Source organism: Arabidopsis thaliana, chromosome 5, assembly GCF_000001735.4.
Source record: "Arabidopsis thaliana chromosome 5, partial sequence".
Classification (NCBI taxonomy): domain Eukaryota; kingdom Viridiplantae; phylum Streptophyta; class Magnoliopsida; order Brassicales; family Brassicaceae; genus Arabidopsis; species Arabidopsis thaliana.
The window spans coordinates 22750026-22777447 of record NC_003076.8 but is presented as its reverse complement, the minus strand read 5'-3'; the positions used below and the strand labels follow the sequence as shown (position 1 = coordinate 22777447).

At 35.7% G+C, this 27422-nt stretch overlaps 6 protein-coding genes and 3 long non-coding RNA genes across 18 annotated transcripts; 6 read left to right on the top strand and 3 right to left on the bottom strand.

The window, feature by feature from the left end:
* Positions 1-92: 92 nt before the first annotated feature.
* On the top strand, positions 93-2259 carry AT5G56260 (Ribonuclease E inhibitor RraA/Dimethylmenaquinone methyltransferase). Of its 5 annotated transcripts, NM_001345193.1 has the most exons (3): positions 93-412; positions 845-990; positions 1380-2239. In NM_001345193.1, exon 3 carries the CDS (start codon positions 1399-1401, stop codon positions 1897-1899), a length of 501 nt encoding a protein of 166 aa, NP_001331063.1. In that variant the 5' UTR covers positions 93-412; positions 845-990; positions 1380-1398; the 3' UTR covers positions 1900-2239. The 5 variants fall into 5 exon arrangements, with proteins under 5 accessions (NP_001331063.1, NP_200437.1, NP_001331064.1 ...); NM_125009.4 differs by lacking the exon at positions 845-990; NM_001345192.1 differs by having other exon boundaries at positions 112-765; positions 845-2242.
* Positions 2260-4243: 1984 nt separating this feature from the next.
* AT5G08455 lies at positions 4244-4445 on the bottom strand. The gene has a single exon (NR_143080.1). It is a non-coding gene; the product is annotated as an other RNA (long non-coding RNA).
* Positions 4427-8995, top strand: HAP8 (hapless 8). Of its 2 annotated transcripts, none has more exons than NM_203212.2 (4): positions 4427-4646; positions 5462-5706; positions 6143-7115; positions 7196-8995. In NM_203212.2, exons 2-4 carry the CDS (start codon positions 5579-5581, stop codon positions 8528-8530), a joined length of 2436 nt encoding a protein of 811 aa, NP_974941.1. In that variant the 5' UTR covers positions 4427-4646; positions 5462-5578; the 3' UTR covers positions 8531-8995. The 2 variants fall into 2 exon arrangements, with proteins under 2 accessions (NP_974941.1, NP_200436.1); NM_125008.5 differs by having other exon boundaries at positions 4427-4846.
* Positions 8996-12860: 3865 nt separating this feature from the next.
* AT5G56240 (hapless protein) lies at positions 12861-17785 on the top strand. 4 transcript variants are annotated; one of them, NM_001203625.2, is made up of 4 exons: positions 12861-13035; positions 13799-14033; positions 14428-15439; positions 15534-17785. In NM_001203625.2, exons 2-4 carry the CDS (start codon positions 13909-13911, stop codon positions 17358-17360), a joined length of 2964 nt encoding a protein of 987 aa, NP_001190554.1. In that variant the 5' UTR covers positions 12861-13035; positions 13799-13908; the 3' UTR covers positions 17361-17785. The 4 variants fall into 4 exon arrangements, with proteins under 4 accessions (NP_001190554.1, NP_001330447.1, NP_200435.3 ...); NM_001345188.1 differs by having other exon boundaries at positions 12861-13194; NM_125007.5 differs by having other exon boundaries at positions 12872-13035; positions 15537-17645.
* Positions 17786-17891: 106 nt separating this feature from the next.
* On the top strand, positions 17892-18904 carry PRA1.G2 (prenylated RAB acceptor 1.G2). The gene has a single exon (NM_125006.3). It carries the CDS (start codon positions 18120-18122, stop codon positions 18678-18680), a length of 561 nt encoding a protein of 186 aa, NP_200434.1. The 5' UTR covers positions 17892-18119; the 3' UTR covers positions 18681-18904.
* A 486-nt stretch (positions 18905-19390) lies between these two features.
* AT5G56220 (P-loop containing nucleoside triphosphate hydrolases superfamily protein) lies at positions 19391-23560 on the bottom strand. Of its 2 annotated transcripts, NM_001345187.1 has the most exons (2): positions 23132-23475; positions 19391-22957 (listed from the first exon to the last, which is right to left on the bottom strand). In NM_001345187.1, exon 2 carries the CDS (start codon positions 22575-22577, stop codon positions 19656-19658), a length of 2922 nt encoding a protein of 973 aa, NP_001318809.1. In that variant the 5' UTR covers positions 22578-22957; positions 23132-23475; the 3' UTR covers positions 19391-19655. The 2 variants fall into 2 exon arrangements, with proteins under 2 accessions (NP_001318809.1, NP_200433.1); NM_125005.4 differs by having other exon boundaries at positions 19481-23560.
* Positions 22890-23522, top strand: AT5G08445. The gene is made up of 2 exons (NR_143079.1): positions 22890-22973; positions 23262-23522. It is a non-coding gene; the product is annotated as an other RNA (long non-coding RNA).
* Positions 23561-24250: 690 nt separating the features above from the next.
* On the bottom strand, positions 24251-24572 carry AT5G08435. The gene has a single exon (NR_143078.1). It is a non-coding gene; the product is annotated as an other RNA (long non-coding RNA).
* Positions 24573-24630: 58 nt separating this feature from the next.
* On the top strand, positions 24631-26986 carry WIP2 (WPP domain interacting protein 2). The gene is made up of 2 exons (NM_125004.3): positions 24631-25955; positions 26130-26986. The coding sequence occupies exons 1-2, from the start codon at positions 25085-25087 to the stop codon at positions 26786-26788; spliced, it is 1530 nt and encodes a 509-aa protein (NP_200432.1). The 5' UTR covers positions 24631-25084; the 3' UTR covers positions 26789-26986.
* Positions 26987-27422: the final 436 nt, after the last annotated feature.

The window sequence follows — 27422 nt, the reverse complement described above, 5'->3', positions numbered from 1 at the left end:
TCCACTGTGTAAACTTGGTTTAATTTCTACATCACTTGGCCCATTAGGCCCATTATAGCTTAATAAAAATAAAATATTTGGAATGGACCCAGCAGACTTGTTTTGACTGTCCGATGATCGAACCAATAGTCAATAGAGAAACATGTCAACGATCCGACCCGAGAAAAGCGGGTCGGATTGAAAATACCCGCACCGTCGGGTTTACGATAGGAGAGACCAAGTGGCTCTCATGGCACAAGCTTCTATGAGGATTTTTCAGTAAATGGATAGCCTGACACGAGAAAGCTGACCTCACTCGCTACTTGGGTTGATTGTGTAAATATATGAAAGTATCGTCGTTGAGAAATTGGGACTCTGATCTGTTGCAGAAAGCCGAAAGCTTTGGTCTTTGGAGCTCTAACCTCTGCCTCTGGTAAATTTTCTATTTTTTCTTTATGATCGATTTGGTTATTGTTGAAATCCAGATCAATTTTTGTTGAGATGGGTTTAGTTGTTGTGATGATTGCTAAGTCTTCTCAGCTGCTTTTGTTTTCATTTCTTACATATTACCCCCCAAAAAAAGGCTGTGTTTTTTCCAGGTTTAAGTGCAATTGAGTTTGCTTCAAAGGGTTTACTTCTAATTTTTAATGTCTAATTATAGAAATCTTGGAAGGTTCCTTTGGATTTTGCTGTTATGTAGTGAAATTAGGTTCTGTTTCTTCCGCCGTATAAGTTAACTTGGATCTTTGTTCGTTGGACAAAAATGGAAACAAATCATACTATAAGGTTCAAATAGCTTTGTTTTATTAGACAAATGGGGTTTGATTTTCGATATTTCATTGTTTCTTTAACGTTTCATATGTAGGTCATGGAAGAAATATTTAAAGGTTGTTTATAGCATCTGGCTCAACCCTCTATACAATACACAAAACTTCTGTTCGTACTTACATATATCAGACTTAAGATTCAAGCAAACAGTCATCAATTCAGTCAACTGTTAGAAACTTTAAGGTCATTGCATTTCAAAAGTTGTTTGTAATTTGAGCTCTCTCTCTTTTCTTGAGTCTGAGGATTTGATTCAAATCTCAACCTCTTCTTGTCTTCCAAGTCTGGCTTTAACACTGTTTGTATGCAAACAGTTGCACATGTCTTTGTTTACTTTGTTTTAGATGCTTCTCTCAGTGTCATCAGCATTCAAGTGCGTTTTAAGTCAGTAACAAGATGAATACCTCTTGTTGGCATCTTAAATCACACGAATTGTTCATGTTAAAGAAGAAGTTTCAAATTGTTTGTTGATATTGAAGAGAATGAGAACTATTTTCTATGTTTACTTTATTTTGCTATTTTCATTTTTTTCTTTCAGTTCCCTACTCTTATCTGTCTTGTGATTCCAAATGCAGAACACACACAGAATCTCCCATGGCTGCATTTGCAACGGCAGAAGCGTGTGACAGCAACGCAGAACTAATATCAAATGGAGACTTACGCGCTCTTCACCCAATCTTCAAGATCTATGGCCAAAGAAGATGCTTCTCAGGACCAATCGTGACTCTCAAGGTCTTTGAAGACAATGTCCTCGTCAGAAACCAACTAGAAACGAAAGGAGAAGGCGGAGTCTTAGTTATAGACGGTGGTGGAAGCATGAGATGCGCGCTTGTTGGAGGAAACCTCGGACAGTTAGCTCAGAACAACGGGTGGTCGGGGATTGTTGTGAATGGATGCGTTAGAGATGTGGATGAGATCAATGACTGCGATGTTGGGGTCAGGGCATTGGGATCTAACCCGTTGAAATCTACTAAGAAAGGTCATGGTGAGAAGAATGTGCCGGTTCATATTGGAGGAACTTTGATTAGAGATGGAGAGTGGCTATATGCTGATAGTGATGGTATCTTGATCTCCAAGACCGAACTCTCTGTTTGAGTCAGAACGTTTCCGTGATAGTGCTAAGAGACTACAGCTTCTTGGAGCAAGGTGGTTTATTCGAATTCTTAAGAATCTGTTTAATACTCCAAATAATCATTTTTATTACAATATACTTACGTTTTATGAAATTACAAAATAAAAGTCTATTTAGTTCAACAAGTTTGGATCATGTGATATGTATAAGAAACTTTCATTGAATTGAAAGAGATCAATAAGTCAAAACATGTGTATCAGTGAATACATTATACAACAAGGATATAATTTCTAAAGATGTTATTTTCGTCTTCCAGCATTGTAATGATTCTTGTACGAATGGATTTTAGTTATTTTGAAATTTAATTGATAGACATGTATAAATTATAATTGTATACACAAGAGCGTACTATTTTACTTGAATTTGAATACAAAATTCTGCTATGAGGTTTGAAACTTGAAAGAATACATATCGTGGTGGACCAATTACTACTTTTATGGAATTGAAACAAATGAATGAATACTATTTCAAAATTTGACCAAAAAAATAAAAACACCATTTCAAACTAAAACAAAATTCATACCGAACCAAACAAAACAAGATCAGATTTACTTGTCACGTTAATTTCGGTTCACTCATTTTTCTCGACCAACACACTTCGAAATCGTACGGAAAAATCGGTGCTCCCCGTTAATAAAAAAAAATAAACGGTGTTTCCCAAGAATAATAAAAAGAATAAAAACATATATATTATTCAATGCTAGAGAAACTATATTATTAATATGTTCCGTCACATTAATAAATAAAAGCATCATAAAAAGTTAGACAGACCACACCATCACCATGTTCATGCCATTGATAATTTGACGTATATGTGGACATTTCATGTTTTCTCTTTAACACTCCTTTGTTTTTATACATAGGATCTACAATAAGTCTATTATTTCTAGCATATTTTGTATCTATCGAATCTTCTCAATCAAAAGTTAAATTATATGTTGAAATATGTCTTTGATCACATATTGATGTTGTAAAATAATTTGGATGATATGACACTCTAGACTAAAATAAGTAAATTCTAGACCATACAAATCTATAATTGATTCCAATTAGACACGAATATATTATACCACGACCACTTGTTTCTCAATCTAATTTGATGGAACTTATTAATCAAAAGCTAAAAACGGCTGCTCTTTAGATTTATCATTGCGATTAAGAAGCTATAATTTGTTTTTCTTGTTTTGGTGTCTTGCTTGAATCCATTACTTATCAATTTGTCATTCATTACTTCACCAAAAAAAAAAAAAAAGAATAGTGTCGTGTAGCGAAGGAATTATGGGACCTCCAATAAGTCCATAGGGCATGGAATATGACTTAACGAGGAAAATGATGTTTGACTAAAACCATAATTTCACGTTTCCACAAAATGGCACTATCCTCTCTTATTTAATTCTATGATTTTTCTTAATTTCTCTTAATAAGGTGATGATTTAACGATAATTCTGGCTGTTGATACATTCGTTTTAAAAAGATCAAAATATGAGATATCTCATGGTTTATACTTTATAGAACTTGTAATTTTGAGAAAAAGTGGTTATGAGTGCCTACATAATTCTATATGCACTAACATATACATGACCAACTTTTTCAAACAATTGGATCCTTTTTTTCGTAAACATTTGGCTTGCTCTCAAAAACAGTCAAGACATCATGTTCTTATTTATTTTCACCTTTAAAAAGGACAATAAAAACCATTGATTCTGAATCAAAATCACTTTCTTTCATTTCCATGATTCCAAATTCTTCGACCATTTATTCTATGACTTTAAACGTTGGAAATTTTTCCGGCCGATGCCTTCATATCTCATCTCAAAGATATCATGGTCATTGGTTTGTTCCACGCATGTTATATGCTCCACCTTAATATTCTCCGAGAAGATCTTATATCGCCTAAGGTCATAGATTCATCTATCTATTATTCCATAGCCATATCACAGAAGAAACAATCTTAATTAAGGTCATATAATAGAACCGAACGATCATTTGTTCACAAACCGTCTCGATCGTTCTTATGGAAACTTCCCATAATTTGATAAACTTTTCAAAAGACTTTATCCCAAAACTAAAGTGAGTCAACCCTCATTTAAGTCAAGATTTCATTTGCTTTTCATTAATGGTCGAATCATCCATAGGAAAAAAAAAAGCATTTCTAGCCCCTCCACAATTCATATCTTTGGGTTTCGAAGAATACAAAAATTTATACTAATTAACAAGAACATACATAAATTCTTAATTATTTTTTATAACTAAAGTTTCTTACCTTACCATAAATTAAAAATTCGAAACATGATTACATTTTGTATAAACAATGATAGAAAGTAGAAACCACTTCTTAAAAAACACGATACAAAAAGTTAGCAGCAGCCTCTACTTGTCTCGTTCAGTTCAAAGCCCAAAATTTAAATAAAGTTAGCAGCATTAAAAAAATGGTTTGAAAAATGAAAACAACTATTTAGGAATTCACACAGCTCACTTACAGACATACGAAAGGAACAGCGACGAGGAAAAAAAAAAAAAAATTCATTTAAACATTTCTTTACTTTAAGTTTATTTTATAAGTAAACAGTATGTTTATTTAATACTTAGGGAACCTGATACCACTTTGATGTGTTAGTGCGTGGTTCTTGTTCATCTCTCTCTCCCTCTAACAAAAATCTTTTCTTCTGCCAAGAAAAACTATTTCTGAAAATAATCAAATCCTCTAAAGGTTTCTGTCTATTTACTGATATAATTTTTATCTGAAACTTTTATTTTAGCAACTCTCTTCTTCTTCTCTCTTCGTCGTCTTCCTACTTCTTTGTTTTTTCTTTCTTTGTATTGTCTCACCGATTTACAGTTTCTTGTTCTTACTTTACTTTGAATCTTTATTAAGTTTCAAAGATCCAAACTTATACTCTTCAAAAATAGGTATGCTTATTATAAGTATATATCTTTAATCCTCTGTAAGTTTTTGATATTTTATGATCCATTTCTTCTGTTCATAACATTATAAAAAAGGGTTTTGTTTCTTGGATTCCTAATATTGTCTTCTCAGATTTGTTGTTAAATCTCATGTTCCAGTTGGTTCATCCATAAGTAGAGATTATAGTTTTTCTTAAGGGTTAGATTATCTTCTTTCAATGTGTTCATTTTTTTTTTAGAAAAAAAAATAAATCTCAATGAACTTTGGTTTAAATCTCACCAAATGTATGTTCTTTTACCTTCTGTGTCTTGATCTATTAGTTTCTTATTGTGATGTCTTTGAGTTTCATATGATTCCTTGCATAAAATAACACTCCAATCAGATTAGAAACTGATGCTTGTTTTTAGGGGAAAAACTTTGAAGAATTAAAAACCAACTCTTTTGATTGTTCCTATTTGTGATTTGCTTCACCAATCAAACCCATATACTTGAAAATCTCACCCACTAATCCTAATTTTATTCTCTGTTTTTTTTCTAACCTTCACATGAAATAATATTTTTTTACTTGATCTTCTCAAGTTTCTGGGTTTTAAAGACTTAAACTTTAAACTCTTTTTCAGGTTTCATAGGCTCTCAGATTTGGTATTATAAAGATCTGGTGTTATGCAGAAGAGCAGGGACGACAAGGTTGATAAAAGTGAAGAAGTGAATAGTAGTAACAGTGGAAGAAGAATCAAATGTTCTTATCATCCACTGATCAAAGAAGCCCTTCTAATAACAATCCATCATCTTCTTCTAGTTTCTTACATCTGACCAACTCTTGTGATGAGTTAGGTCAATCACATCTTTCAACTTTCTCCATCAGGTAATCTTAAAGTTTCTTCTTCTCCGATTTTGTTGGGGGTTTTATGGAGAAGAAGTCAACAGTTTCTTGTTCTTCACCATTGTTTTAGGAGGCTTAAAGTCTTTAGCTTTCTTGTTAGGTTTGATTACTGATACATCTTTTCTTCTCATCCATTCATTTTTGCTAAATGGGTCAGATTCAAAACAAAATGCTTTTTATTTTTATTTTTCTTTCACCTTCTGTGATTATGTGGAGCTTAATGGTATTGAGTTTTGACTATTCTTTGATCCGTTGGTCCATGATCTGAACGAGTCTCAGTATCATCAAAGAACAAACTTTTCTTTGTTGTGTCATGTCTCTCAGAAGTTTTTTTTTTTATAAAAGCCTGTACCTATGTTTTGTCTGGTTGTTGTACTACTAATGGTTGATGATTTGGTTTTTGTGATGTTTTTTGCAGAGATTATGCATTTAGTTACCGGACCAAGAACATCAAGAAAAGTTGGCCTTTTTCCTCAACAAGTTTGCAACTTTGTTTAAATCATGGCTTAACTGATCCATTGCCACCGATTCAGCCTCCTGAAGTGAAGAAGCCAAACATAACTCATGTGGAAGCGGTAAGTCACAAGAGAAAGTCAGAGAAACTTGGCTCTTATCAGATATTAGTAGAGACTACTAAACAAGGATTTGAGAATGGTTTGTTGGCGAGTGGTTCGAAATCCAAAATACAAGTAGCTATGGTTAACAAGAATCCTAGAAAAAAGTGTGGGTTGATAGTGAAACCTGGAGCTTGTGTGGATAGTGGTGGAAAAGAAGATCATAGTAGCCTCTTTTCAGCTTCTGATTCTATGGCTTTGAGAACTTGTCCCATCTGCAAAACCTTCTCGTCTGCTTCTAACACTACTTTAAATGCGCACATTGATCAGTGTCTGTCTGTTGACTCGGGGCAGCAGCCGATTCGTAAGCCAAACAGGCCTAAGACTAAGCCACGGTTGAAAGTTAAAACCATGACTGATATCTATGCTTCTGCGAAAGAAGGCACATTAGAAGATCTTGATAAAAGAAATGGCACAAAGTGGGCTATGATTTCGAGCTACTCTAACCGTGTTGTCTCTGATGATAAGCCTGAAGTGTCCAACAAAGTAAAGAAGCGAAGCGTGTCGCGTGCTCGCATTGATGAAGATGCTGCTGGCATTGGACCTGTTTACATTGATGCTAAGGGCCAAAAACTGCGGATTTTATCTAAGTTTAACGAGAAAGCTTCTGATCCATCAAGAAGAGAGCATGAAGAAGTTTGTGAGAAGAAATCTTCTAGTGAAGGTAAAGGGGGCAAAAGCTTTAGGAAAAAACTTTGGGGAGAGAAACATTACAAGCATCGTAAACTAGTTCCTCAAAACAGAAAACTCACTGTTCGTAAAAGCAATGCTTCAGAGGTAATTATGCCTTTGCATGATCCGTTCTTGATTTGGTTGTTAGATTAGTAACACAAGTTTCTTTATCATTTTTGTAACAGATACCGGAGTATCGAAGAGGATATTCTAAAGAAGGTAAAGACTTTGAGAGGTCAGAAACTTCAGGTCCTGGTCAAGGTAGAATATTCAACCAGCGGATGCTAACAAAGCGTTCTCTTTCAAGGCATGGAAAGAAGAATGGGACAGACATTTGTGAATCTGAGAATTGGAATTCATTGTCAGAAGATCCTCTTGTGTTAAGAAGTCCAAGTCATGTGAGTACTGATTTGTCCGAGACAGTTTCTTCTCCTTTAAACAGTATAGGGTCATGGAGAGTTTGTGGGGAGAGCCAAGTTTCTGGAAAGAGCTGGGCTTTGTCTAGGAACAGAAGCATTGAAAGTGATTTATTTGTAGCAAATCCCTTGAGATGTTTAACACCTGTGGCGAGAGGCGTCATGAAGTTCAAGAAAGCTCGAATGGATTTCTCTGAGAATGAAGATGAAGATATAGGGAAATGGGAGTCTGAAATGACTCAAGAACGTGAACTGTCAGATTATGATGGTTGGGATGATGATGATGGAGAAACAGATAAGGTTGCGCTAAGCTCAAATCCTTCGTTTAGCGGGGAAGACAATGATTATGAAAGCTATGAAGAGACTGGTGATAACAAAGGAGGTGATGATATGTTGGACAAAACTAAAGATGCAGATGTTGAGTTTGAAAGCATGGTTTATGAGAAAACTGGTTGCGAAACCGCGGAACAAGAAAGCTCGTTCATGGAGGTTGATCCCATTCCTATTCCAGGACCTCCGGGATCATTTTTACCAAGTCCTTGGGATATGATGGGAACTGATGCAGTTGAACATCATGGAAACTCTTCAGTTATCACAAGCCAAGTCCACTCTTCACAAGATCAGTTTGATCTCACTGACAGAAATTCATCGGAATCACCTGTTTCAGCAATTTCAAACTTTGCAGCTCCTGAAACACAGACATTAAGTCTTCATAACATCATCACCACTGACAAGAGACCTTCCAGATTCAGAGACAATGATCAATCATGTTGTTGCCAAAGAAAGGAGAAAGCTCTTGAAGATACAACATTTTGTCAACCACCACCACCACAAATGATCCAACAAGATTTGGATTTCCTGAGTAAGTCTGTGCCTGCGGTTCCTTCAACTCCCAACCCGGTGTTGCGGCTGATGGGAAAGGATTTGATGGTTATTAACCAAAGAGAAGAGCCTTCACACAACGAATCAAGTCCAAAACCAACCTCTCAGTTTCTAGATCTTTCTAAGACACAGCAAGCGTCTCCTTCTGTTAATCTTCTTCATCCTCCTTACAGCGGAAATGGTTATTTCGACACCAATACAAGCTTCTACAACATCCCATGAAAGTTCAGACCAAGAACTCTACTTCTCTCCAAGATACTAAATAATATTCCATGGCATTTCAGATCAAAGTCCAGGCATTTTCCTTAAGCTTGAGATCTTGAGAAGCTAGACACCTCAAGATCTCATGTTTCTCTATAATAAAGAGGTTGAGAATCTCAAAAAGGCTGCTTTAGAAAGACAATGGTGAGACTGAGATAAATTCTCTCCTCATAGGATGATATATATGAGAACTCCACTAAGGTAAAAGGACCCCCACTTTTGTTTTAAGTTTTAAGGATGAAAACTTATAATTATAATGTTATGAAAGCGAATTTAAAATAAATTATATAAGAGTTAACATCATGATGCTTAATTCTCTCTATTTAGATATAAATATTTGTATGGTTGAAATCATATGATGTAGTCAAGATCATAGTCACCGTCATGACATACATTATTATGTATACGCAATTCATTATCTTTTTTTTCCTCACTCATTCCTTATTTTAGATTGCAAACATATAGACTTTATTATACACATTGATATTGAGCGTAAACAATGTCAAAATTAGATGGACAAGGATTTTATACAAAACAACAAAAAAAGAAATAGTTGCATTTGGTGTAGATGAGCTGTTTTATTATTGTTACAAGAAAATTTAAATAAAAATAGGGAGAATATTTTAGTGAAAATAATGAAATATATTTGCGTAGAGATGAGTACAAGCACAACGGCTATGTTGCATGCGCATTTTCAAAATCATTTGCTTATTATCATATGCTTCTCTCACTCCATGTCTTCTTTTGTTTTACATGTTAGTTGATACACATTTCTGTATAATATATAGACACACTTACGATTATATACATAGATATGTATGTATATTATTATTTGTCGCCGGTCCATAAAAAGTTTTATAAGCAAATATTTGCAAACTATACTATTAATGATTCATGCATTGGTAATTCAATTAGTTAGAAGAATGTTACTCCGATGATGTTATAGATCCAAATTCAAATGCTGTTTATAGAGAGATTATTCGAAAAAGCTTTATGGATAATACGTAGCTTGGTTCGTAAGTCGTAGCTTATAGTTTTGTTGCAAGATTTGAAATTTTGAGCACTACTCTCTTGGTGTAGAATAAATGGTCACGTATCCATCCACAACAATTTCAGTTTATACTATTAGTTTTTGAGAGAGAGACTCCTGCATCAAAAAGGCAATATTGGTCCTAAAATTCAACAATTTTTATTTTTGAAATTGCCACTAACTCCAAAATAATTACAACTTGTGAGAACATTTGACCGTTTGGAAAAAGTTATTATCATGAAAGAAAGAATTTTGAGAATTTTTATATGATAAAACGACTAGTTGAAAAGTTGAAAGACACTAATATTTAAAAGCTTTTTTTTTTAATTTTGGGTCAACATTGAAAAGTGATATTGACGAAAAAAACTTTGATATTTAGTTTGATGGCCAATTTTTTCCTTATCACATAATTGCATATCTGAACTTGACAATTCTCATTTTAACAAAATATATCAAATTTTTGTATATTAATATAAATTAGGCGCCGACAAAATAATAATGAATATTAGGTTGTCATCTAACTTCTTCTAATTGAGAGAAAATTTTAGTCGACGTAAGCAATAAATATATTAGTTTGAAAAAAAAGAATAATGAAACGTATTTTAAACAATATAACAAGAAATTCATAAGATGTGGTCTTCTAATTAAATAATAATTAAGAAGAACTAACAATATAATTTAACATTAAACCAAAAAAAAGGAACTAACAATATACCTACCTCATTGCAACTGTGTCAAGGGCCGACTCATGAATCATGATACATGATTTAGTTGTTAAACTTTTATCCTTTTCGTAATAATGCCACACAAGTCATATTAATGTATCACTAGGTTCATCCAAAATTTATAAAATTTAGTTGAAATATAAACTCTTTTTTTTATGTATGCTATGTTAAGATGTGGATTCATTGTACAACTTGTATCCTTTCCGTAAACAGTAATGTAGTTTAACTACCTATATATATATATATATATAGTTGAAAAAATAATACTAAGTGATAAGAAACCACATTATACAAACAAATCAATTAATACTGGCATACGACTCTCAACATACACTTTGAACTATACTATATCAAAAAAAGAATATAGAGTTATTGGAATGCGTTGGCCAAAAAAACAGAAGAAAAAAGAGAAAATCGGAATGCATGTTATTATTTTTTAGAATTTATGTTGATAGTATTATTTAAAGCGGGGCCCACTTAGAGGGTTATTTTATTTTGGCGTGAACATCGTAACATTAAACAAGAAACTAAATGTTGGTTTTGGTCCTCCATTACGCAATATAAAAATTAAATCGTTGGTCTAATCATATTTAAGAGCACAAGAGATGTTATGACTTAAATATATTAACTTGGTGCACATTTTCTTGCCATTAAGTTATCATCTAAGAAATAAAATTAGTTAAATCTCCTAACATTGTCACTAAACTTAAATCTAATTTTTAATTTGTTGATAAGTTGTCCAAGAGAAGTAGTAATTTGTTTTCATGTACGAGTTCCACATAATCATATGTAACTTGACTAACTTCCATAGTCCAAACTCCAAACTAATCAATCAGATTCGAATTCAAGTGCCACTGATCAATATCCAAATAAACTCTTCTTAATTCAGGTTCTCATTAGAATTTGTATCCCGACAATATGTAACACTCATTGATTTTTACACTCCCAAACAACTCAAGACTCAAGAGTGTGATCAAATGTTGATTAGTGCTTAAGCATGAGATGTTTGGAAGAATATGAATCAAATGGTGAGATGTGACCGAGAAGTCTTCCTCACATAAATCTGTCTTCTCTCGCTTATAACGATGTTTGCGTGATTCAAATTGATAAAAGTATAGCATTGATATTACACGAAGCTGTCGAGGCATATATTATGCTAATTACGAATCGAAGATCGGTTTTAAATGCCTTTGATCCCTCATATACATAAATATATAGATATAAGTACAAAGTCGTATACGGTATGGATGAAATAATTAAAAGATTGTGCACATGCATACATACATTGCATGCATGACACTATCTATACGATTTGGTTTGGGTTAATCTCTTTCGTCCACGTCGAATCGACGTACTAACTATTTTGTATACACCACTTTTGCATATTCTTACTTCCCTTTTTTTAGTATATTTTTGTGTTCATGCTTTTTCCCATGCTTGCTTATTTAATTTTTCGAATTTATAGTTTCTATCATAAATCCTCTGAAGAGGCGAAGATAACATAAACTATGTAAATTTTTTAATTCTATATCCAAAAGTTTATTCGAGTTTTCAAAACTACATATAGTAAATAGAATTATACTAGAACAAAAATAAGAGAACAATTACCACAAAAAATAAGAGAATAAAGGTTAAATATTTATTAATTTGATATTATTGTATTGAATGTGGATAGGAACATATGTAGATGCGCGTGTAAGTAAAGGTAAAATATCTAAGCGCGTGTGAGTTTGTACGAAATTCGTAAATAAGATTTCACGAACGTACAAATGATTTGCCTTTGGTTAAAAAGGTTAAAATAGTAAATTAATAATCCAATACAGAGAGTGGAGGAACAACGGCCCCAAGATTTTTTTTTAAGATTGATGTGATTGCGACGTGTCGCTTGCTTGTCTGCTATGTGGGCCCCACATCCATTGCTACTTGGTAATTCATTTTTGAGCTTAATTTTTTAGTTTTGTTAGGACAACTTTAATAGATCTTGAAATGGATAGCTATTAAAAATTGGATTGTAAAATGAATTTAACAAAGGTATGATGATTTTATATTCAAATTCCTTATATTATTATGAAACCTATGTAATTACATTTTTATATTTTGAAATTAGATTATTTTTCGTATAAATGTTTTTGTATATATATATTCCATAACATTTTAAAAAATTATTTTTACAGTTTACAAATCATCAGTTATATAATGAGTTATTTGGATGTTTAACCATTAACCATTAGTTTCTTTTAAGGATTTTAGTTTCAGTGTTTTTGATTGCATGTATCTTAACTATTTTGTTTTTCTAATGACAATATGTGATTAAGAAACAACAAGTCCTTTTTGCATAGAAAGCCAACAACAAAAGTAAAACATTTATCGGAATAAGAGAATGTTAGCAAACAATTCATAATTTAGCTAGCTATATCAAAATCTATACAAAAGAAAATGATCAAAAAAAAAAAAAGATGGTGGAGTGTGATAATAATTGAAGTTAGTGTGGACACTTTCAATATATATTTCTTCGTCTTGCACTCATTTGTTTTTCTTTATTTTATTCACATTTAGTGATAATACGTATGTGGACTTATATGGAACACCAAAATTATTTTATTCTATAGTGCTTCGTTCTTCTTCTCTCTCTCAATCTCTTTCTTCTCTTCAATGCTCTCTTCTCTCTCTAAGAAACCACTTTTTTCTTCTTTTGCCAAGAAAATCTAAAGGTTTGTGTATACCTTCGTTTCATCAAATCCATCAACACTTAGTTTCGTTTCTTGTTCTTGTCCTTGTTTTAAAGTTTGTAGATTTAGTTACTCTTCTTTTTCCTTCTCTTTGATCTCTTATTTGATCTTAAGATCCAAATCTTGAAATCTACGAGATTGGTATGTGTGCATATGTATAGATTTACGAGTAAAAATATCACTGTTTCCTCAAACTCTTTTTTTTCTTCTTCCCGATCTTGGCTTTTCATGTTTTGGTTTCTTGATTTCTAGATTTTCAGATTTCTTTCTTTGTGTTGTTATAAATCTCATCTCTTGTTGATTTCTCACTTCTTAAATCCATATGGTGTCTTTTTTTGGCTGATCAAGAATCTTCAAGTTTTTTCTTCTTACAAATGTTTTATGATCTTGAAGTTTAAGAACACCATCTGTTTTGTTTATATTACTTAGTTGAGTTCTATTATTGTATTTGGTAGCTTCTTCATCCATTTACGGATATGTCTTAATCCACTTTTTCTTATGATCACTCAACATAAAATAAACTCTCTCGAATCAGATTGGTAACTGAAACCTTTTTTTTTTTTTTTTTTGCGTGCGAATAATTGTTCCTCTTAAGTGAGATTTCACTTCATCAAAATCAAATAAATAATCTTTATCCACTAATCCTAGTTACTTTTGTGTGACTTCTTCTTCCACATGAAATAATGTTCTTCTACTAAGAAGATCATCAAATCTGAGTAACATGTACTTGTGTTTGTCTTTGCAGAAGGAGTAAAGAGAAGAGTCAGATTTGGATAGGTGATGATAAAGAAGATCTGGTGTTATGCAGAAGTATTTGGGAAACGAAGAGGCAAATAGTAACAGTGGAAGAATCAAATGTTCTTATCCACTGAGAACCCACCAAATGACCCACTTTCTTCTTCTTCTTCTCCTTTCTTACAACATCTCACCTCTTCTTCCCATGAGTTAGGTCAATCCCATCTCTCCAATTTCTCCATCAGGTAAATTTCATTATCCTTTTTCTTTTCCTCTGAATCTATTTTCTTCTTCTGGGTTTCTTCGCCAATATGGTTTTGTTTGTCTCACAAAAAAAAAAGTCTCTGGATTTCATGATGGGTCAGTGTCAAATCATAGCTCGAGATCGAAAGTTATAAGCTTTTCTTCTTTCTTCCTTGTAGTATAATTACTAATGGGTCAGTCTTCAAAGTTTCTTTCTTTCTTCTTCCACCTTCTGTGATTTCTGTGATTAGAAATCAGTATCATCAAATTTTGTTCCTTTTCTCAAAATTTCCTTAAATATGCTTCCTTTTGAGTTTTATCTTGTGTTAATGTTTATCTCTAATTTCTAGAGTTTGAAAGTAATCAACTTTGTTTTATCTATGTGATGCTTTGCAGAGATTACGCATATAGTAACAGGAAGAACAACATTAAGAACAATTGGCCATTTTCCTCAAAAAGTCTCCAGCTTTTCTCAACTCATGGCGTAACTAATCCTTTACCACCGTTTCAGAAGTTTTCCACAGTAAGTAGCAAGTTTGAGACCACTGCTAGTCCGTCTTCCGGGAAGCAAATAGTATCATCCTATGTTCATCAAGGAAGAGATTTGGATTTGGCTAAACTTGGGTTAAATCAGACAGTAGCAGAGACTAGTAGTAAAGGAGTTTGTAGCCAATCAAGAATCATCGAGAATGGTTTGTTTCCGAGCACAAGTGTTTCCAAGTCTGAAGTAGAGATACTAGTAGCTACTACAAGTAACAAGAAGGACAACCACAGTAGAAAGTGTGGACGAGGGATGGTGAAATCTAAAGAAGATAGTTGTGCTGGCCTTGTGACGACTTCTGAGTCAATAATGGCTTCAAAAACATGTCCTATTTGCAAAACCTTCTCTTCAGCTTCTAACACAACTTTGAATGCTCACATCGATCAGTGTCTGTCTGTTGACTCAGCACTACTACCACCGGTTGTTTTTAGTAAGCCAAACAAGCCTAGAAGTAAGCCACCACGGGTGAAAGTTAAAACAATGGTTGATATCTACGCTTCTGCGAAACAAGGCACGTTAGAAGATCTTGATAGAAGAAATGGAACAAAGTGGGTGTCGATTTTGAGTTATTCAAATAGAGTTGTTGCTGATAAGTCTGAAGTGTCTAAGAAGCGGAAAGTCTCGCCTGTTGGTGTTGGTCCGGTTTATATTGATGCTAAGGGACAGAAATTGCGGATTTTATCCGGGTTCAGCGAGAAGAAGAGTTCTACTACTCCGTTGAGGGAGCAGCATGAGGATGGTAGTAGTGATAAGAAATGTTTAGGCCAAGGTAGTAAAGGGACCAATAAAAGCTTGAGGAAAATTCGCCGTGGAAAGAAACCTCACAAGTTTGTTAAACTAACCAATCACAAAGCCGATGGTCCAGAGGTAATTCCATAGGTTGCTGTCTTTAGTTTTTTGAGTTTTCATGGCTGGTTTTTGTAGCAAGATCATAAAATAACAGTTACATTGCTTTGTACAGCAGATACGCGGAGTGCAAAGAGGGTTTTCTGGAGAAGGTAGTCACATGGGTCATCATCGTAGAATCTATAATCAACGGATGCTAGCAAAACGTGGTCTGGTTTCAAAGAAGCTAAATGAGAAAGGACATGAATTATCTGAAGATGATGAAGATACATGGTCAGGAGGAGATCCTACTGTGTTGAGAGGTACTGATTTGTCTGCCACAGATTCTTATCCTTTAAAGAAACAGAAGCTGGGGAGCGAAGTTGCTGGACGAAAAAAGACTTTGTTTAGGAGTCAAAGTGCTCAAAGTCGTTCATTTAGAGTCCCTCAGAGTGAAAAAGAGGATGAGTCACTTGAGGGAGTTAATATAAACCGATTAAAGAAGAGCGTTGCTTCATTTCAAGAAGATAAGTATCCACCTGGAAAGAAGTTTTGCTCAGATGCATCTCCTCGTGGAACTAGCATGAGAAAGTTTTCCCCACCTTTTGTACCAAATGCCTGGAGACGACTATCTATGCCTGTGGAGCTAAAGAAAGCTCGGTTGGATTTCTCTGAGGAAAAAGATGATGAAGAAACAGGGAAATGGGAATCTGAAATGACTCATGAACGTGAGCTGCGAGATGATGATTATGTTTCTGGTGATGATGGGGAAAATAATGAGGTCTTACTGAGATCAAATCCTTCATCTAGTGGTTACGATGATTATAATGATGATGACGAAGAAAGTAGTGAAGAGGAAGGAGATAATAACAAAAGAGCTCATGTGTTGGACCAAACCGATTATACAGGTGCTGAGTTCTACCAGTCAGAGTCAGACAGTCCAACATCTATTGAAATCTTACCCAGCGAGCGAGCAATGTATTACTCCGAAGCTGGGAATATGATTTACGGGCAAACCTCTTGCAAGGAGGATGAAAGGTTTGATTCTGAAGTAGGACAAGGAAGCTTATTTGTAGAGGTTGATACCATTCCTATTCCAGGACCTCCAGGATCATTTTTACCAAGTCCTAGAGATATGGGTTTTGATGAAAATCTTGGGAACTCGTCGGTTATTACAAGCCAGGTTCAATCTTCCATGGATCAGCTTGACAGAAACTCATCTGAATCACCTGTTTCCGCTGTTTCAAACTTTGCAGCTGGTAGATTGAATTTTCCTGCTGAGTTATCTTCTTTCCGAGAAAATTTCTCCCCGGATATTGCCATGTCCTACTCAACAACCCCGATGAGCTTTTGTGTTCCATCTCATCATGGGACAATCACTGAGGCTGAGCCAATTACCATTGACAAGACAATATCACCTTCCAGATTTAGAAACAATGATCAAGAGTCTTGTTGTTGCCAAAGAAAAGAGAGAATCTCCGAGGGCATTACTTTGAATCATCAAGGATCTCACTTGCTGCAGCGAAGAGCAGCTTCTTCGTCAAACACCATGAACTTAACTAATTCACCCACACGTTTGGATCCAAATCATCCATTTGAGCAGTCACCATACAAGACCCAACAAGCTTTGGATCTTCAGATGAGTAAGTTCTCCAGCAGGAAGAGTCTCAACGCCGTTGTGCCTCCAAGTCCTTCTAACCCGGTTTTAAGGTTAATGGGAAAAGACTTGATGGTCATGAACCAAGGAGAAGCAGATGAAGAAGCATCCCGGTCAAGCTTAACACCAAATCCTCAGTTTGTTGATCCTCCTTGTGGTGGAACTGGCTTATACTTTAACACAGGTCTCTACTTAAGAAACAGTTTCGATTCAACACATCAACCACAAGTTCAAGCACAACAACAATCACAAGCTGCAGCATTCAGAAACAATTTTGATCATGTAAGATACTTTTCTCCGAGCTAGTCATCACCGCAAAGTAAAGTTTCAACCTTGATGCAGTGTAAGAAGCAACCAAGAAGTGGGTTCTCTTCGAAAACCGATCATCGAACATGGGTGCATTGGTGTTTTTAAGGTAGATTCCAAATGTTCTACAACATTTTCTATGCTTCATCTCTTTCTGCAGAGACTGTGTAGTAGTTTACTGTTTACAAAAAAAAAAGCAAACACTTGAAAATAACACTCTGTAGAAGGATAAGTAACTTCAGACTTTTAATGCCAACTAAAGTTATAAACTTATAGTTTATCTTTAACTTTTGGCTATTGTCAATGTTTTATATGGTAAGAAAGTCCTTTTCTTCCATTAATTGCAGAAGACTCAATCCTATAAAGCAAGAGAGATGAGTAACTTTAGGCTTTTATCCCCACCAAAAGGTCAAAAGTTAGGGTAAAATCTTGAACCTTAGACCAATATGGTTTAACTCGATTAAAATATCCACAAACTAATTTAAAAATAGAATTGGTTAACTTAATCCAATTACAATTTGAAAGGTTTAGGGTTTATTGGTGTTTACATTTTAATTTGTTAGATCAATTAAACTTCTAAAGTAACATAATTTATTATGTGTTGAAATTTGATTGGTTGGTGAAAAGAATAATGTGGTGGTTGACTTAAAAAGTCGTTAGAAACACCTTTCTTTAATTAGCCAGCCCCAGCTATATGCACGGGGTTGTATTTCGGGTCGGGTCAAACCGGTCAACAAAATCGGAAAACTCGCCGGGAGAATGACTCCTTCTCCTCCTCCAATAACCTACATATCAATTCCGCTTCCTACCAACGACGTCGTCTCACGATCAATCCATAATCTCACTACCGCTATCTCTAGCCACCGTCCCTGGTCAGAACTCATCTTCTCCGGCGATTTCTCTCTCCCGGAGAGCTTTTCCTCTCTTCTCCTCCGATCAAAGACGAATTTCAACTACTTTTTCGTCAACTACACTATCATCGTCTCCACGTGTGCAGCGTTCGCTCTCATCACAGCTAGTCCCGTCGCTTTAATCGTCGTTGGCGCAATCATCGCCTTGTGGCTTATCTTTCACTTTTTCAGAGAAGATCCACTTATTCTCTGGAGCTTTCAAGTCGGTGATCGTACGGTGTTGTTGTTTCTAGTCTTAGCTTCCGTTTGGGCTATATGGTTCACTAACTCCGCCGTGAATTTAGCTGTTGGTGTTAGCGTTGGCTTGCTATTGTGCATTATTCACGCCGTCTTTAGAAACTCCGATGAGCTTTTCCTTGAGGAAGATGATGCTATTAACGGAGGCTTGATCGGGTCTAATCTCCGATGATATTTGGTTCTTACCCTAAATTTACTTTTCCTTGATTGCTTGTGACATAAGTTTAATTTTTTTTATCATCAATTATTTTAGTTCTTTTACTTATTTGTTTGATTTATTGTAATTTTTCGTGTTGATATTGTGTTGGATTGAACTCAAAAGAGAAGAATGAATAAGTTTTTGTTTGATTTGGTCTCACAGTGAAGGAATCAACTTGCTCTATCCATTCTTCTTCACATGTTACATCTGATTTCAGATACAATGTATCAAGTCTTGCTTCAAGCAAACATATCTCACAACAGCTTTGACAGTTTTGTCGTGAAGCTTGAGACCAACTTGTTGATCTTAAAGTCACAGCTTTTAGTGTTTGACTGTTAGTTATTAGATACTAAATCTGAAAGCTTCAAGAGATCATATATTCTCTTGATTGTCAATTCAATACCTTAATAATCTGCTTTTGCTTTGTTGGATTCTGACTAACTTTGTGTTTAACCAAAACCAGATAAAACCTAAGCTCAATTTGTATGACAAGTCAGAATTTTTAGTCCTTTGAAAAGGAAACAAAACTGAGCAGTGAACTCCGGGGACCAGTAACAGAAGAGGGGAGAGTGACACTTGTTGGCAAAACCCAGACACTGATTAAATTGCATGTTTACTTAAGCCCATACCTATTTTTCTGTGTTTGTCTTTGGTCCCAGCTTCTTACACGAGTATTTGTCCTTTTTCAATTCTGTTTGTTACTGAGATTGTGTTATCTCTTTTGTTTGATTGGTTAACTTATCGGTTAGAGCTTTTTGGCTTGAGAATTCAATGCGTTTACAAAGAGACAATGATCAATAAGGATGTTGGTAATGTACATAGGAATAAGATTTGTTCTAAAAAAGGTTAAAAATAGCCATTACATGATTTGATGTCTTCAACAAAACTGAGCTTAGAGTAGTAATGTGGAAATAATAACCAGGAGAAATGTTTTTGTGTGTGGTTTCATCATATCTTGCTTCTCATTCTGACTAACTTTGCTAGTGTTTCTTGAGCAGCCAAAGTGAGATCATGGTTATGGCCAAGCATCACTGTCCTGATACTGATACAAGTCCTGCAAAGTTCCTCTCCACTATCGAAATGTCCGCCTCGTAGCAGCAGCTTTGCTCTGGTCTCCAGCAATAAAGCTTTCAACAATGTAACATCCTGCCACACGTATTCATCGACTTTCTTGTTAGTCTTCTTCTTCCAACAGAGCGAGCCTTGGCGCCAATCTTGTATCTGAGACACAAATGATTTCTCCACTTCCTCTAACACGTTGGTGCATACTTTTAGGAGCTCCAGCGCGGAGTTGCACCTTGAGAAGGTTGTGAAAGCTGTGATTGCTAAAGGAAGAGCTGTTCTCTTGATGTAAAGTACCATATCCATGGCTTGTAGTTGAACCAAAGGAGGTTCTGATTTGAATCCGAATACTAAGAAAGCTGAAGCCCATAGGTGATCAAGATTCAACAACGGGTTATCGATTTTCCTCACGCCTTGAACTGTTGCCTTTGGTGCAAGGATGTAGTCTCGTCTCCTCGCGAAAGTTTGAGTTATCGGATGGAACTGAATCCAACATCCAGGTTGTCTATTTGTTAACCTCGCTAGTCCTAATCTGACTAGTAAAAAAGCAGCATCCTCTTCGCTTCTGCGTCCTAAACCACAACCACCACACCAAGCAAATGTGTGACTCAGACACTTGTTCCATTTGCTGAACCGGTTTCCACCTGTGGGCATGTTCTTAGCAGCTGCAGCTAATAAGTTAACCGGTATAGGGACAGGAGCAAACCAAGCTCCCACGAGTAGCATTTTCAATGAGAGAAGGTTTCTGTTTCCCTCAGCTTGCTCCAAAACAGCCAAACTGAAAGCTAAAACCTTTGCAACAAATGGATTGGACTTGCAGTATTGCTCATCATTTAAGTTCAGAAAAGGCGAGGCCGAACGTTCTTCGATTTGAACTTTGTTTACAGCTTCAAAGAGAGCAGAAGGCAGAATTGCAAGCTCTGAAAGCAATGATCCAACCACCCAAAGACCATAGCTCAACCTTCCCAATTTCTCATCGAAAAGCTTGAGGACCTCCACCTCCTCCACCGGGTAATCTTTCTTTCTTCTTCCTCTCAGTAACACCATTGCATCAGACGAAGGCAATATAGAAAGCTGCACAGTGTCAAAGGTCATGACTTTAGGAAGTCTAGTAGTGATCAAAACATGTGTTCCTCCGGTGTTCCTCGGAATCAAATCATTTAGATCTTTCCCTTCCCACCAATCCTTCTCTATCTCAAGATTATCAATGATCAACAGATAAGGCATGTCTCTGAATAACTCACGCTTTATTCTCTTGAAAGCTTCAAACTCTTGTTCATCAAAGCTCCTTAGTCTACCTCTATCCTTCTCAGCATCTGCACTAACATCAAGCCCCAAGCTGAATGACAGATTTAACAGGTTCTGTCTAAAGTATCGAGCTTCCCCTCCGACCCACAAAACCATCTTATACCTCTGAGAATACCTGTAAGCGAATTCAAGAGCTAACTCTGTCTTCCCAATCCCTGGAACTCCATTTACACAAACAACACTTGTGCTACTTTTGCAGTTACTATTGTTTCTACACTTCTTAGTCTTCAACAATCTTTTAAGAGAGTTTTTCCCACCATTTGGATCACTCCAAGCCTCACTTCTTGAATCTGAGCATCTTCCAAGCTCCAAGCTAATAAACTTCCCATTTCGAGTTGGTACAACATCTGATTCCTCATCTGCAAGTCCTTCAGATTGTCCACTTGCTTCTCCTCTGGTACTTGGTGTTGTAGACTCAAGATACTCTCCATTACCAAATAAAGCCATCTCCATTTCAATGATCTCCTTTTCTCTTCCAAGAAAAGATCTGTTCCTCGGAAATGGAAGCTCATCAATCCCTTCCACAATCTCTTTATCAGCCACACTCTTCCTCCCAAGCTTTGCCCTGAGAATCGTCGCAGTCTTTCCCACACAGCTTCTCCAGTTACTCTCATTAGCTTCTAGTTTAAACTCATGAGACTTAATCAACCCATCAATGGCTTCTTTACACTCTTTATCTATGGCATTGCAGTTGAGAAGACCCATAATCTCAGAAGGACCAGTTCCATAGAAAATAGGAATCAAGTTCTTCTTTTGAGCAAAGAACCTAACTTCCTCCAAGCTAAGGTAGTTGAGCAAGCTGGAACAAGAGACAACCACAATCCCATAAGTAACAGAACAGATAACTCTGTCGGCGATCTCATGACTCTGTGTGTCCGAATACTTAGCTCTGTCAGCAACGAAACAAGCGATTCCCTGAAGCTCAAGCTCTGACTTTAACCATTTGCAGAATCTCACCAAGTTTGGGTTTTGTCCATGAAACCCTATGAAGACATCAGAGCTCCTGAGCTTGGTGTTAGTTGCAGGTGAAGAAACAGAGACTTTAGCCAAAGAAACCCTAGGAACAGGGAAAGAGAAAGAGATCCTTGGAGGAGCAGGATCTGGAGTACAAGATGCTGATAACTTGAGCTTCCGATCTGATGGTTGTTCATCAGAAAACTCGTACTGGTCAGAAGGAGGAGTGTAGGAGCTGCTTGGTACATCATCAGATTGTGAGCCTTTGTAAGAAAGAGGCGGTGATGGCTTGTGAGTGGTAATGGAGGGTGTTGTAGCTCTTGGGGATATATAAGGAGATTGCAAAGCGGAAACAAAAGCAGAAGATGGTGGGGACACAAGAGAAGGTGAATAGAAAGGAGAGTTTTTGATACTTGGAGATGAATCTGAAGCATTATTATTTGCTTGAAGAAGATCTTCTTTACCTTTCTTACTTGAAGAGCTTGCTGGTGATGAAGTTCTTATGGTTAAACCAACTAAACTTGCTTCTTCTTCTATTCCCTTCATTACTCCTTTTACTTCTTTCACCAAACACAAATTAAACTCAAATGAAAGCTCTCACCTCTCAGCTTCAAAAGGTTATGTCTTTATCTCTCTAACTTGGTAATGAATCTCATAATGGTGTTTCTCTGACAGATGATATTGAAGTGAGTGGGACTGAGAGGAGATGAGTCAGAACATGAATGCAACAGTTGATGCAGTTCAATGAGATTGAGGTAAAATCTGAGAAACTGCATGTGATGTATCTAACTCTTCCATTTTGTGGGGTCCCTCTTCTACAACACTGTTGAAACCCAATTTGTGTTTTCTTCTTTTCTTTATTTAATTTCTCCTCCTCCTCTTACTTCAGATTTGACCAACAACACCAAGCCAGTTTCAGAGAGTCTCTGCAACAATGGAGAGGTCACGGGTCAGAAGAAAAATCATTGCTTTACATTGAGTTTGTGGTCTAATGTTCATCATCATTAACAAGATTGAATCTTTTTACTCTCTAGCTAGGACCAACAATGAAAAAGCAACATATTAGTCAAATCTTTAAAGATGATTTCTTAAAGACTTACCCTTTTGTTTGATCTTTTTCAGACACAAGGCAAAAAAAGACGTGTCACTTCCCCTGCATATCTTTTCATTACCAAGCCTGTCTCTCTCGTCTATCTTTCTCTCTGTGTTTCTTTTTGAGGAAGAGCAGAAGATTGTGATAATGAAGAGGGAGAAGAATCTGGAGTTGTGAGTTGGATCTGAAAGTGCTTATGGACATTAATTTGTTTTTAAAATAGTGATTAAAGAAATGGTTAAGAGAGAAGCAGCCTGGAGATGGTTAATGTCTAAACATGTACCAATGTCATTTTATAATGATCACCCACTTAATCAAAAACCATTTTATAATTAACTTAAATTTATAATCTTGGATTCTCCTTTATGTCATTTGTTTTTAGCTCTCCTCTCTCTCTTCTCTCAACCTCCTCTGCATTTTCTGGAAATTTTTAATGAGTTTTTTTTTCTTCTTTAGTTTACCAAGAAGACTCCAGTTTTTATTTAAGATCGAGTTATTAGAGAAGTATAAATATAACATGGGTTACATTGGATTTAAGAGAGTTAAATAGACAAGAGTCAGATTTAAGACATTGAACTTTGAGCTTAAAAGAGGTTGTAGGATTGAAGAAAGGGAACCATTTTCAATTTTCTTAGTACTTTGGTTGTTTGTCATTTACTGTTTGTATTTTGTGGTCTATAGAAAACTCCAAACATTGTACTATATTGAGTATTGAATCATATAATACTATCATTGCTGCAATTAATAGGAGAAAAATGTCAAGAGAATATTTTACGTAAAACATATTTTGGGTTCTAAGTAAGTGAAATTCCTTCCACTATGTGATTATGAACTAAATTTCTAACAATAGTACTAACATAACATAAGTAGTAACCTAGTAGTATTTGACAATTTTTCTTATCAATAACATTTTAGTATATTGTAATTTGTAAGATAAACTCCTCATAATCGAGTAATTATCTTTTTTTTTTAATTCAAGGTGGTGCATGTATGTATGTGTACACTGACACAACATTTGAAATCTGATTTCACAGTGGGAATTGGTCCAAGACCAGTCCACTTGTGACTTTTTATTTATTTACCCCACACATTTTCACATTTATCTACAATCATAAGGGACTTTAAAAACATACACATTACACACACACACACACAAAAACAAAAAATTTACCATCAAAATCTTGGAGTGTGTGACGTATGAACAAAACAAGATTGATACTGTATGTAGAAAAGTCTCGTTATCAAACGATGTGGAAGCGTTTATCAAACGCTCAAGGATAAGTCTCGTTGTTTCCATACCTAAAAACGGCAACCACTGTATATAGAAAAGATGTAAACGTCAAAACTGAAGAAGTTAGAAAGACGAGGGTAAATTAGTAAAATAGTCGAGATCATATTAAAGTCCTAACGGTATATCACACACCGTTGAATTCCAGATCCGACCAGATAAGATCACGTCGAATCGAACGGTCATAAAATATCCGAGTAGTTGCTGAAGTATCCAGCGGTTTCGCCACGTGTCCCGACCATGTCGCTCACACGTTCGTATTTCTCTATTACAAAAAAAAGGAAACGAATCAAAATGTTTTTTGATCGTAACCGGGAAAAAAAAAACGATTTTTCGCAACGAAACTTTCCACAATCAACGGATATAGAGAGAGATCTCTGCGAATCGTTTAAATCGTCTTCTAATTTCGTTTCGGTCTCTTCGTAAAGGATTCACCTTTGAGTGGTTTTGCGTTCCATTTTATTAGGTACGTCAAGCTCGAAACTTTCGATTCATTGGCTTTCGTAAATGTGATTAATCTGGGAATTGAGTTGAATTTAGAGAACCCTATTGCTTCATTTTTGTTTTCGTATTTTGGTTTTATTGAATTTGCCTCTGGTTCTTACTGGAATGGTGGTTGTTTAGTCTTGAGATTGATCCCATGTGAAAAGTTAGTATTTTTGTGGCGTCGTCATGGATTTGGAGAGTGAAAGCTCTGTTCTTGAATCTGTTGAAGATAATAATGGTTTGATTGGTGATCTTGATAAAGAGTTGAATTCACCGGTTGAGACTTCTCCTCTTATATCAAAAGGATTTGGTTTAAGAAAATGGAAGAGGAGGTTAAGGAGAGATCTTGTTAAGGATGATACTTCTGTGAGTATGGAGAATAGTAAAGCTCTGAAGAGGGTGTTGTCAGGATTAGTTGATCCGAATGCTAAACAAATGCATTTGCCAGGACCTGAAGTTAGACAAGATAGTGTTGGTTCTGTTGGCTCGGTGAATAGTGTGGTTGGTTTTGTAATGGGTGGGGAGAGTTATGGCAATGGTCTTGCTTTTGCAGCTGGTGTTGATTCGGATAACAGTGAGGATCGGAGTAGTACAATGAGTCATTCTTGGGACAAACATAGAGGAAAGGTCTCGGGTGGGAAGAGTGTGATTAGTTCGGGGGATAGTAGTCAACAAAGGAAGAGTAGTGTAGAGAAGAGTAATAAACTTAGAGGAGAAAGGATCAAAATTGAGAAGGAAAACTCTCATTCCAGCATGGAATCTGCTGACTCAAGAAGCTCCAACTTTGTGTTTATGCAGGGTGCTTCCTATAGTTTGAGTAGCAGAGAACAAGGCGGAAGAAGAATGATGGATTATGACGATGAAAATAGTGATCATGACGCACATACTTCGAAGAGAAAGGATAACGTGGAAGAAGAAGAAGAAGAAACAGAAGACTATTCACAAGGAGACTGTGTTGAAGAGTCTCAAATCAAGAGCAATGGTTCATCAGACAATCTGGATCCATTAATAGTAGCCGTCAACAGTTTCCAGACTTTGCAAGAAGCCCTCCAAAAAGGTATCAATTTCATAAATACAGATTTTCATTTGGAATTTGATTGTTGCTGCATTGTAGTAGTCCTAATCAACTAAAACTTGAATGACTCTAACACTGGTTCCTTATGATGCCGTGTAATATTAACATGATTGTGTTTCGAGTTTGACTAAACTCCTGTTCTTTTTCCCTTTTCAGAACTTCAAAAATTCCAAGAGCTTGGGAAAGAAGAACCTATAACATCACTGCATGATGGAGGAGAAAGCAGCAGTTGCATACACGCAGGACACGAAGGAGCTAGTGAAGCAAGCTCTTCTTACCGGTTTGGGTCTGAAAAGATGGGAGAAATGGAATTAACTTCTCTAGATTCCGAGATACTAAACCTGGTGAACAATGTAGAGCATCTGGAGATCAAACTAGAAGAAGCAAAGCGTATTCTCGAGGTTAAAGAAACACAAATCCGTGAACTCGAATCTACCATAAACGTTTCAGAGACGTGTAACGGAGGAACAGAGATCGGGATAGAAGACATCTTCCAGCAAAAGGTGGAGGCAGAGATTGAATATATCATATTCTCAAGATCAGTGGGAAACCTAAAGAGACGGATCAAACTGATTGAAGAAGAGAAGACATTGGGGCTATCAAAGCTTGATAAAGCAGAAACAAAAGCTGAGAATCTAAAGAATCAAGCTCAAGATTTACAAAACCATTGTGTAGAGATCACAGAGATTCAAGAAGTGGAGTGCCTGAAGAAGAGAGCATTTAAGACCACTAGATGTCTTCTTCTACAGTTAGGCTTGCTCTTTATACTGTATTATTCTCTGTTACCAGAACCGGAGATTGCTGTTCCCACATGATAGTTTTGTTTGATGGAATCTGTTTTTATCTATATTTATACAAGTTTTGTATTTATATATATTGTAACATTTTGGCTCCAATAGACCCAACTCTTCTTTGCTTTCTACTTTGTGTTTCTGCGTGCTGCATTGTCATGACGTCAGTGTGTATGTATAAAATTGTTGCCTCTTTGTCAACTTTGCCATCATTTTCCATAATTTCTTTAGTAAATAAGAAATAATGAAATACAGAAGATAAGATATATAAACACACAAGTGAAAAAAGTTTAGATATTCACATGTACAATGAAAATTTGCACATAACCTTTAAATAATTTGAGTCGGTCTTAATATATATTCATTGTAAGCTCTTTAGAGTTTATAAATAAGAAGAATTCAATATAGTTGTGTGAATATATTGTGTGGTGTGTTGTTTGTGATGACACATAGAAGTGGTCTTATGTCATTAGCTGCAAGTGGAGACTTTTGACAATTTGACTATAAACAGCCATCTTAATGTTGGTTTGTTCCAACAACACTTAACAATGCCCACGTCTTGAAGAGTTTTAGATTTGCAAACCAATAATCAATTTGATCAAATATACTTAAAAAAAAGAAGAAGTTATTATTCATCTTAGACTCACTCATAGGTGTC

What these genes read in the sequence shown, in the direction of transcription:
- AT5G56260 (NM_001345191.1), top strand. Translation starts at nt 1,303, where the DNA reads ATGTTTACTTTATTTTGCTATTTTCATTTTTTTCTTTCAGTTCCCTAC.
- HAP8 (NM_203212.2), top strand. Translation starts at nt 5,579, where the DNA reads ATGTTCTTATCATCCACTGATCAAAGAAGCCCTTCTAATAACAATCCA. An exon ending in CTTTCAACTTTCTCCATCAG is followed by an intron (nt 5,707 to 6,142) that starts GTAATCTTAAAG and finishes TGTTTTTTGCAG; the next exon opens with AGATTATGCATTTAGTTACC. An exon ending in GTAAAAGCAATGCTTCAGAG is followed by an intron (nt 7,116 to 7,195) that starts GTAATTATGCCT and finishes TTTTTGTAACAG; the next exon opens with ATACCGGAGTATCGAAGAGG.
- AT5G56240 (NM_001203625.2), top strand. Translation starts at nt 13,909, where the DNA reads ATGTTCTTATCCACTGAGAACCCACCAAATGACCCACTTTCTTCTTCT. An exon ending in CTCTCCAATTTCTCCATCAG is followed by an intron (nt 14,034 to 14,427) that starts GTAAATTTCATT and finishes GATGCTTTGCAG; the next exon opens with AGATTACGCATATAGTAACA. An exon ending in ACAAAGCCGATGGTCCAGAG is followed by an intron (nt 15,440 to 15,533) that starts GTAATTCCATAG and finishes TGCTTTGTACAG; the next exon opens with CAGATACGCGGAGTGCAAAG.
- PRA1.G2 (NM_125006.3), top strand. Translation starts at nt 18,120, where the DNA reads ATGACTCCTTCTCCTCCTCCAATAACCTACATATCAATTCCGCTTCCT.
- AT5G56220 (NM_125005.4), bottom strand. Translation starts at nt 22,577, where the DNA reads ATGAAGGGAATAGAAGAAGAAGCAAGTTTAGTTGGTTTAACCATAAGA.
- WIP2 (NM_125004.3), top strand. Translation starts at nt 25,085, where the DNA reads ATGGATTTGGAGAGTGAAAGCTCTGTTCTTGAATCTGTTGAAGATAAT. An exon ending in GCAAGAAGCCCTCCAAAAAG is followed by an intron (nt 25,956 to 26,129) that starts GTATCAATTTCA and finishes TTCCCTTTTCAG; the next exon opens with AACTTCAAAAATTCCAAGAG.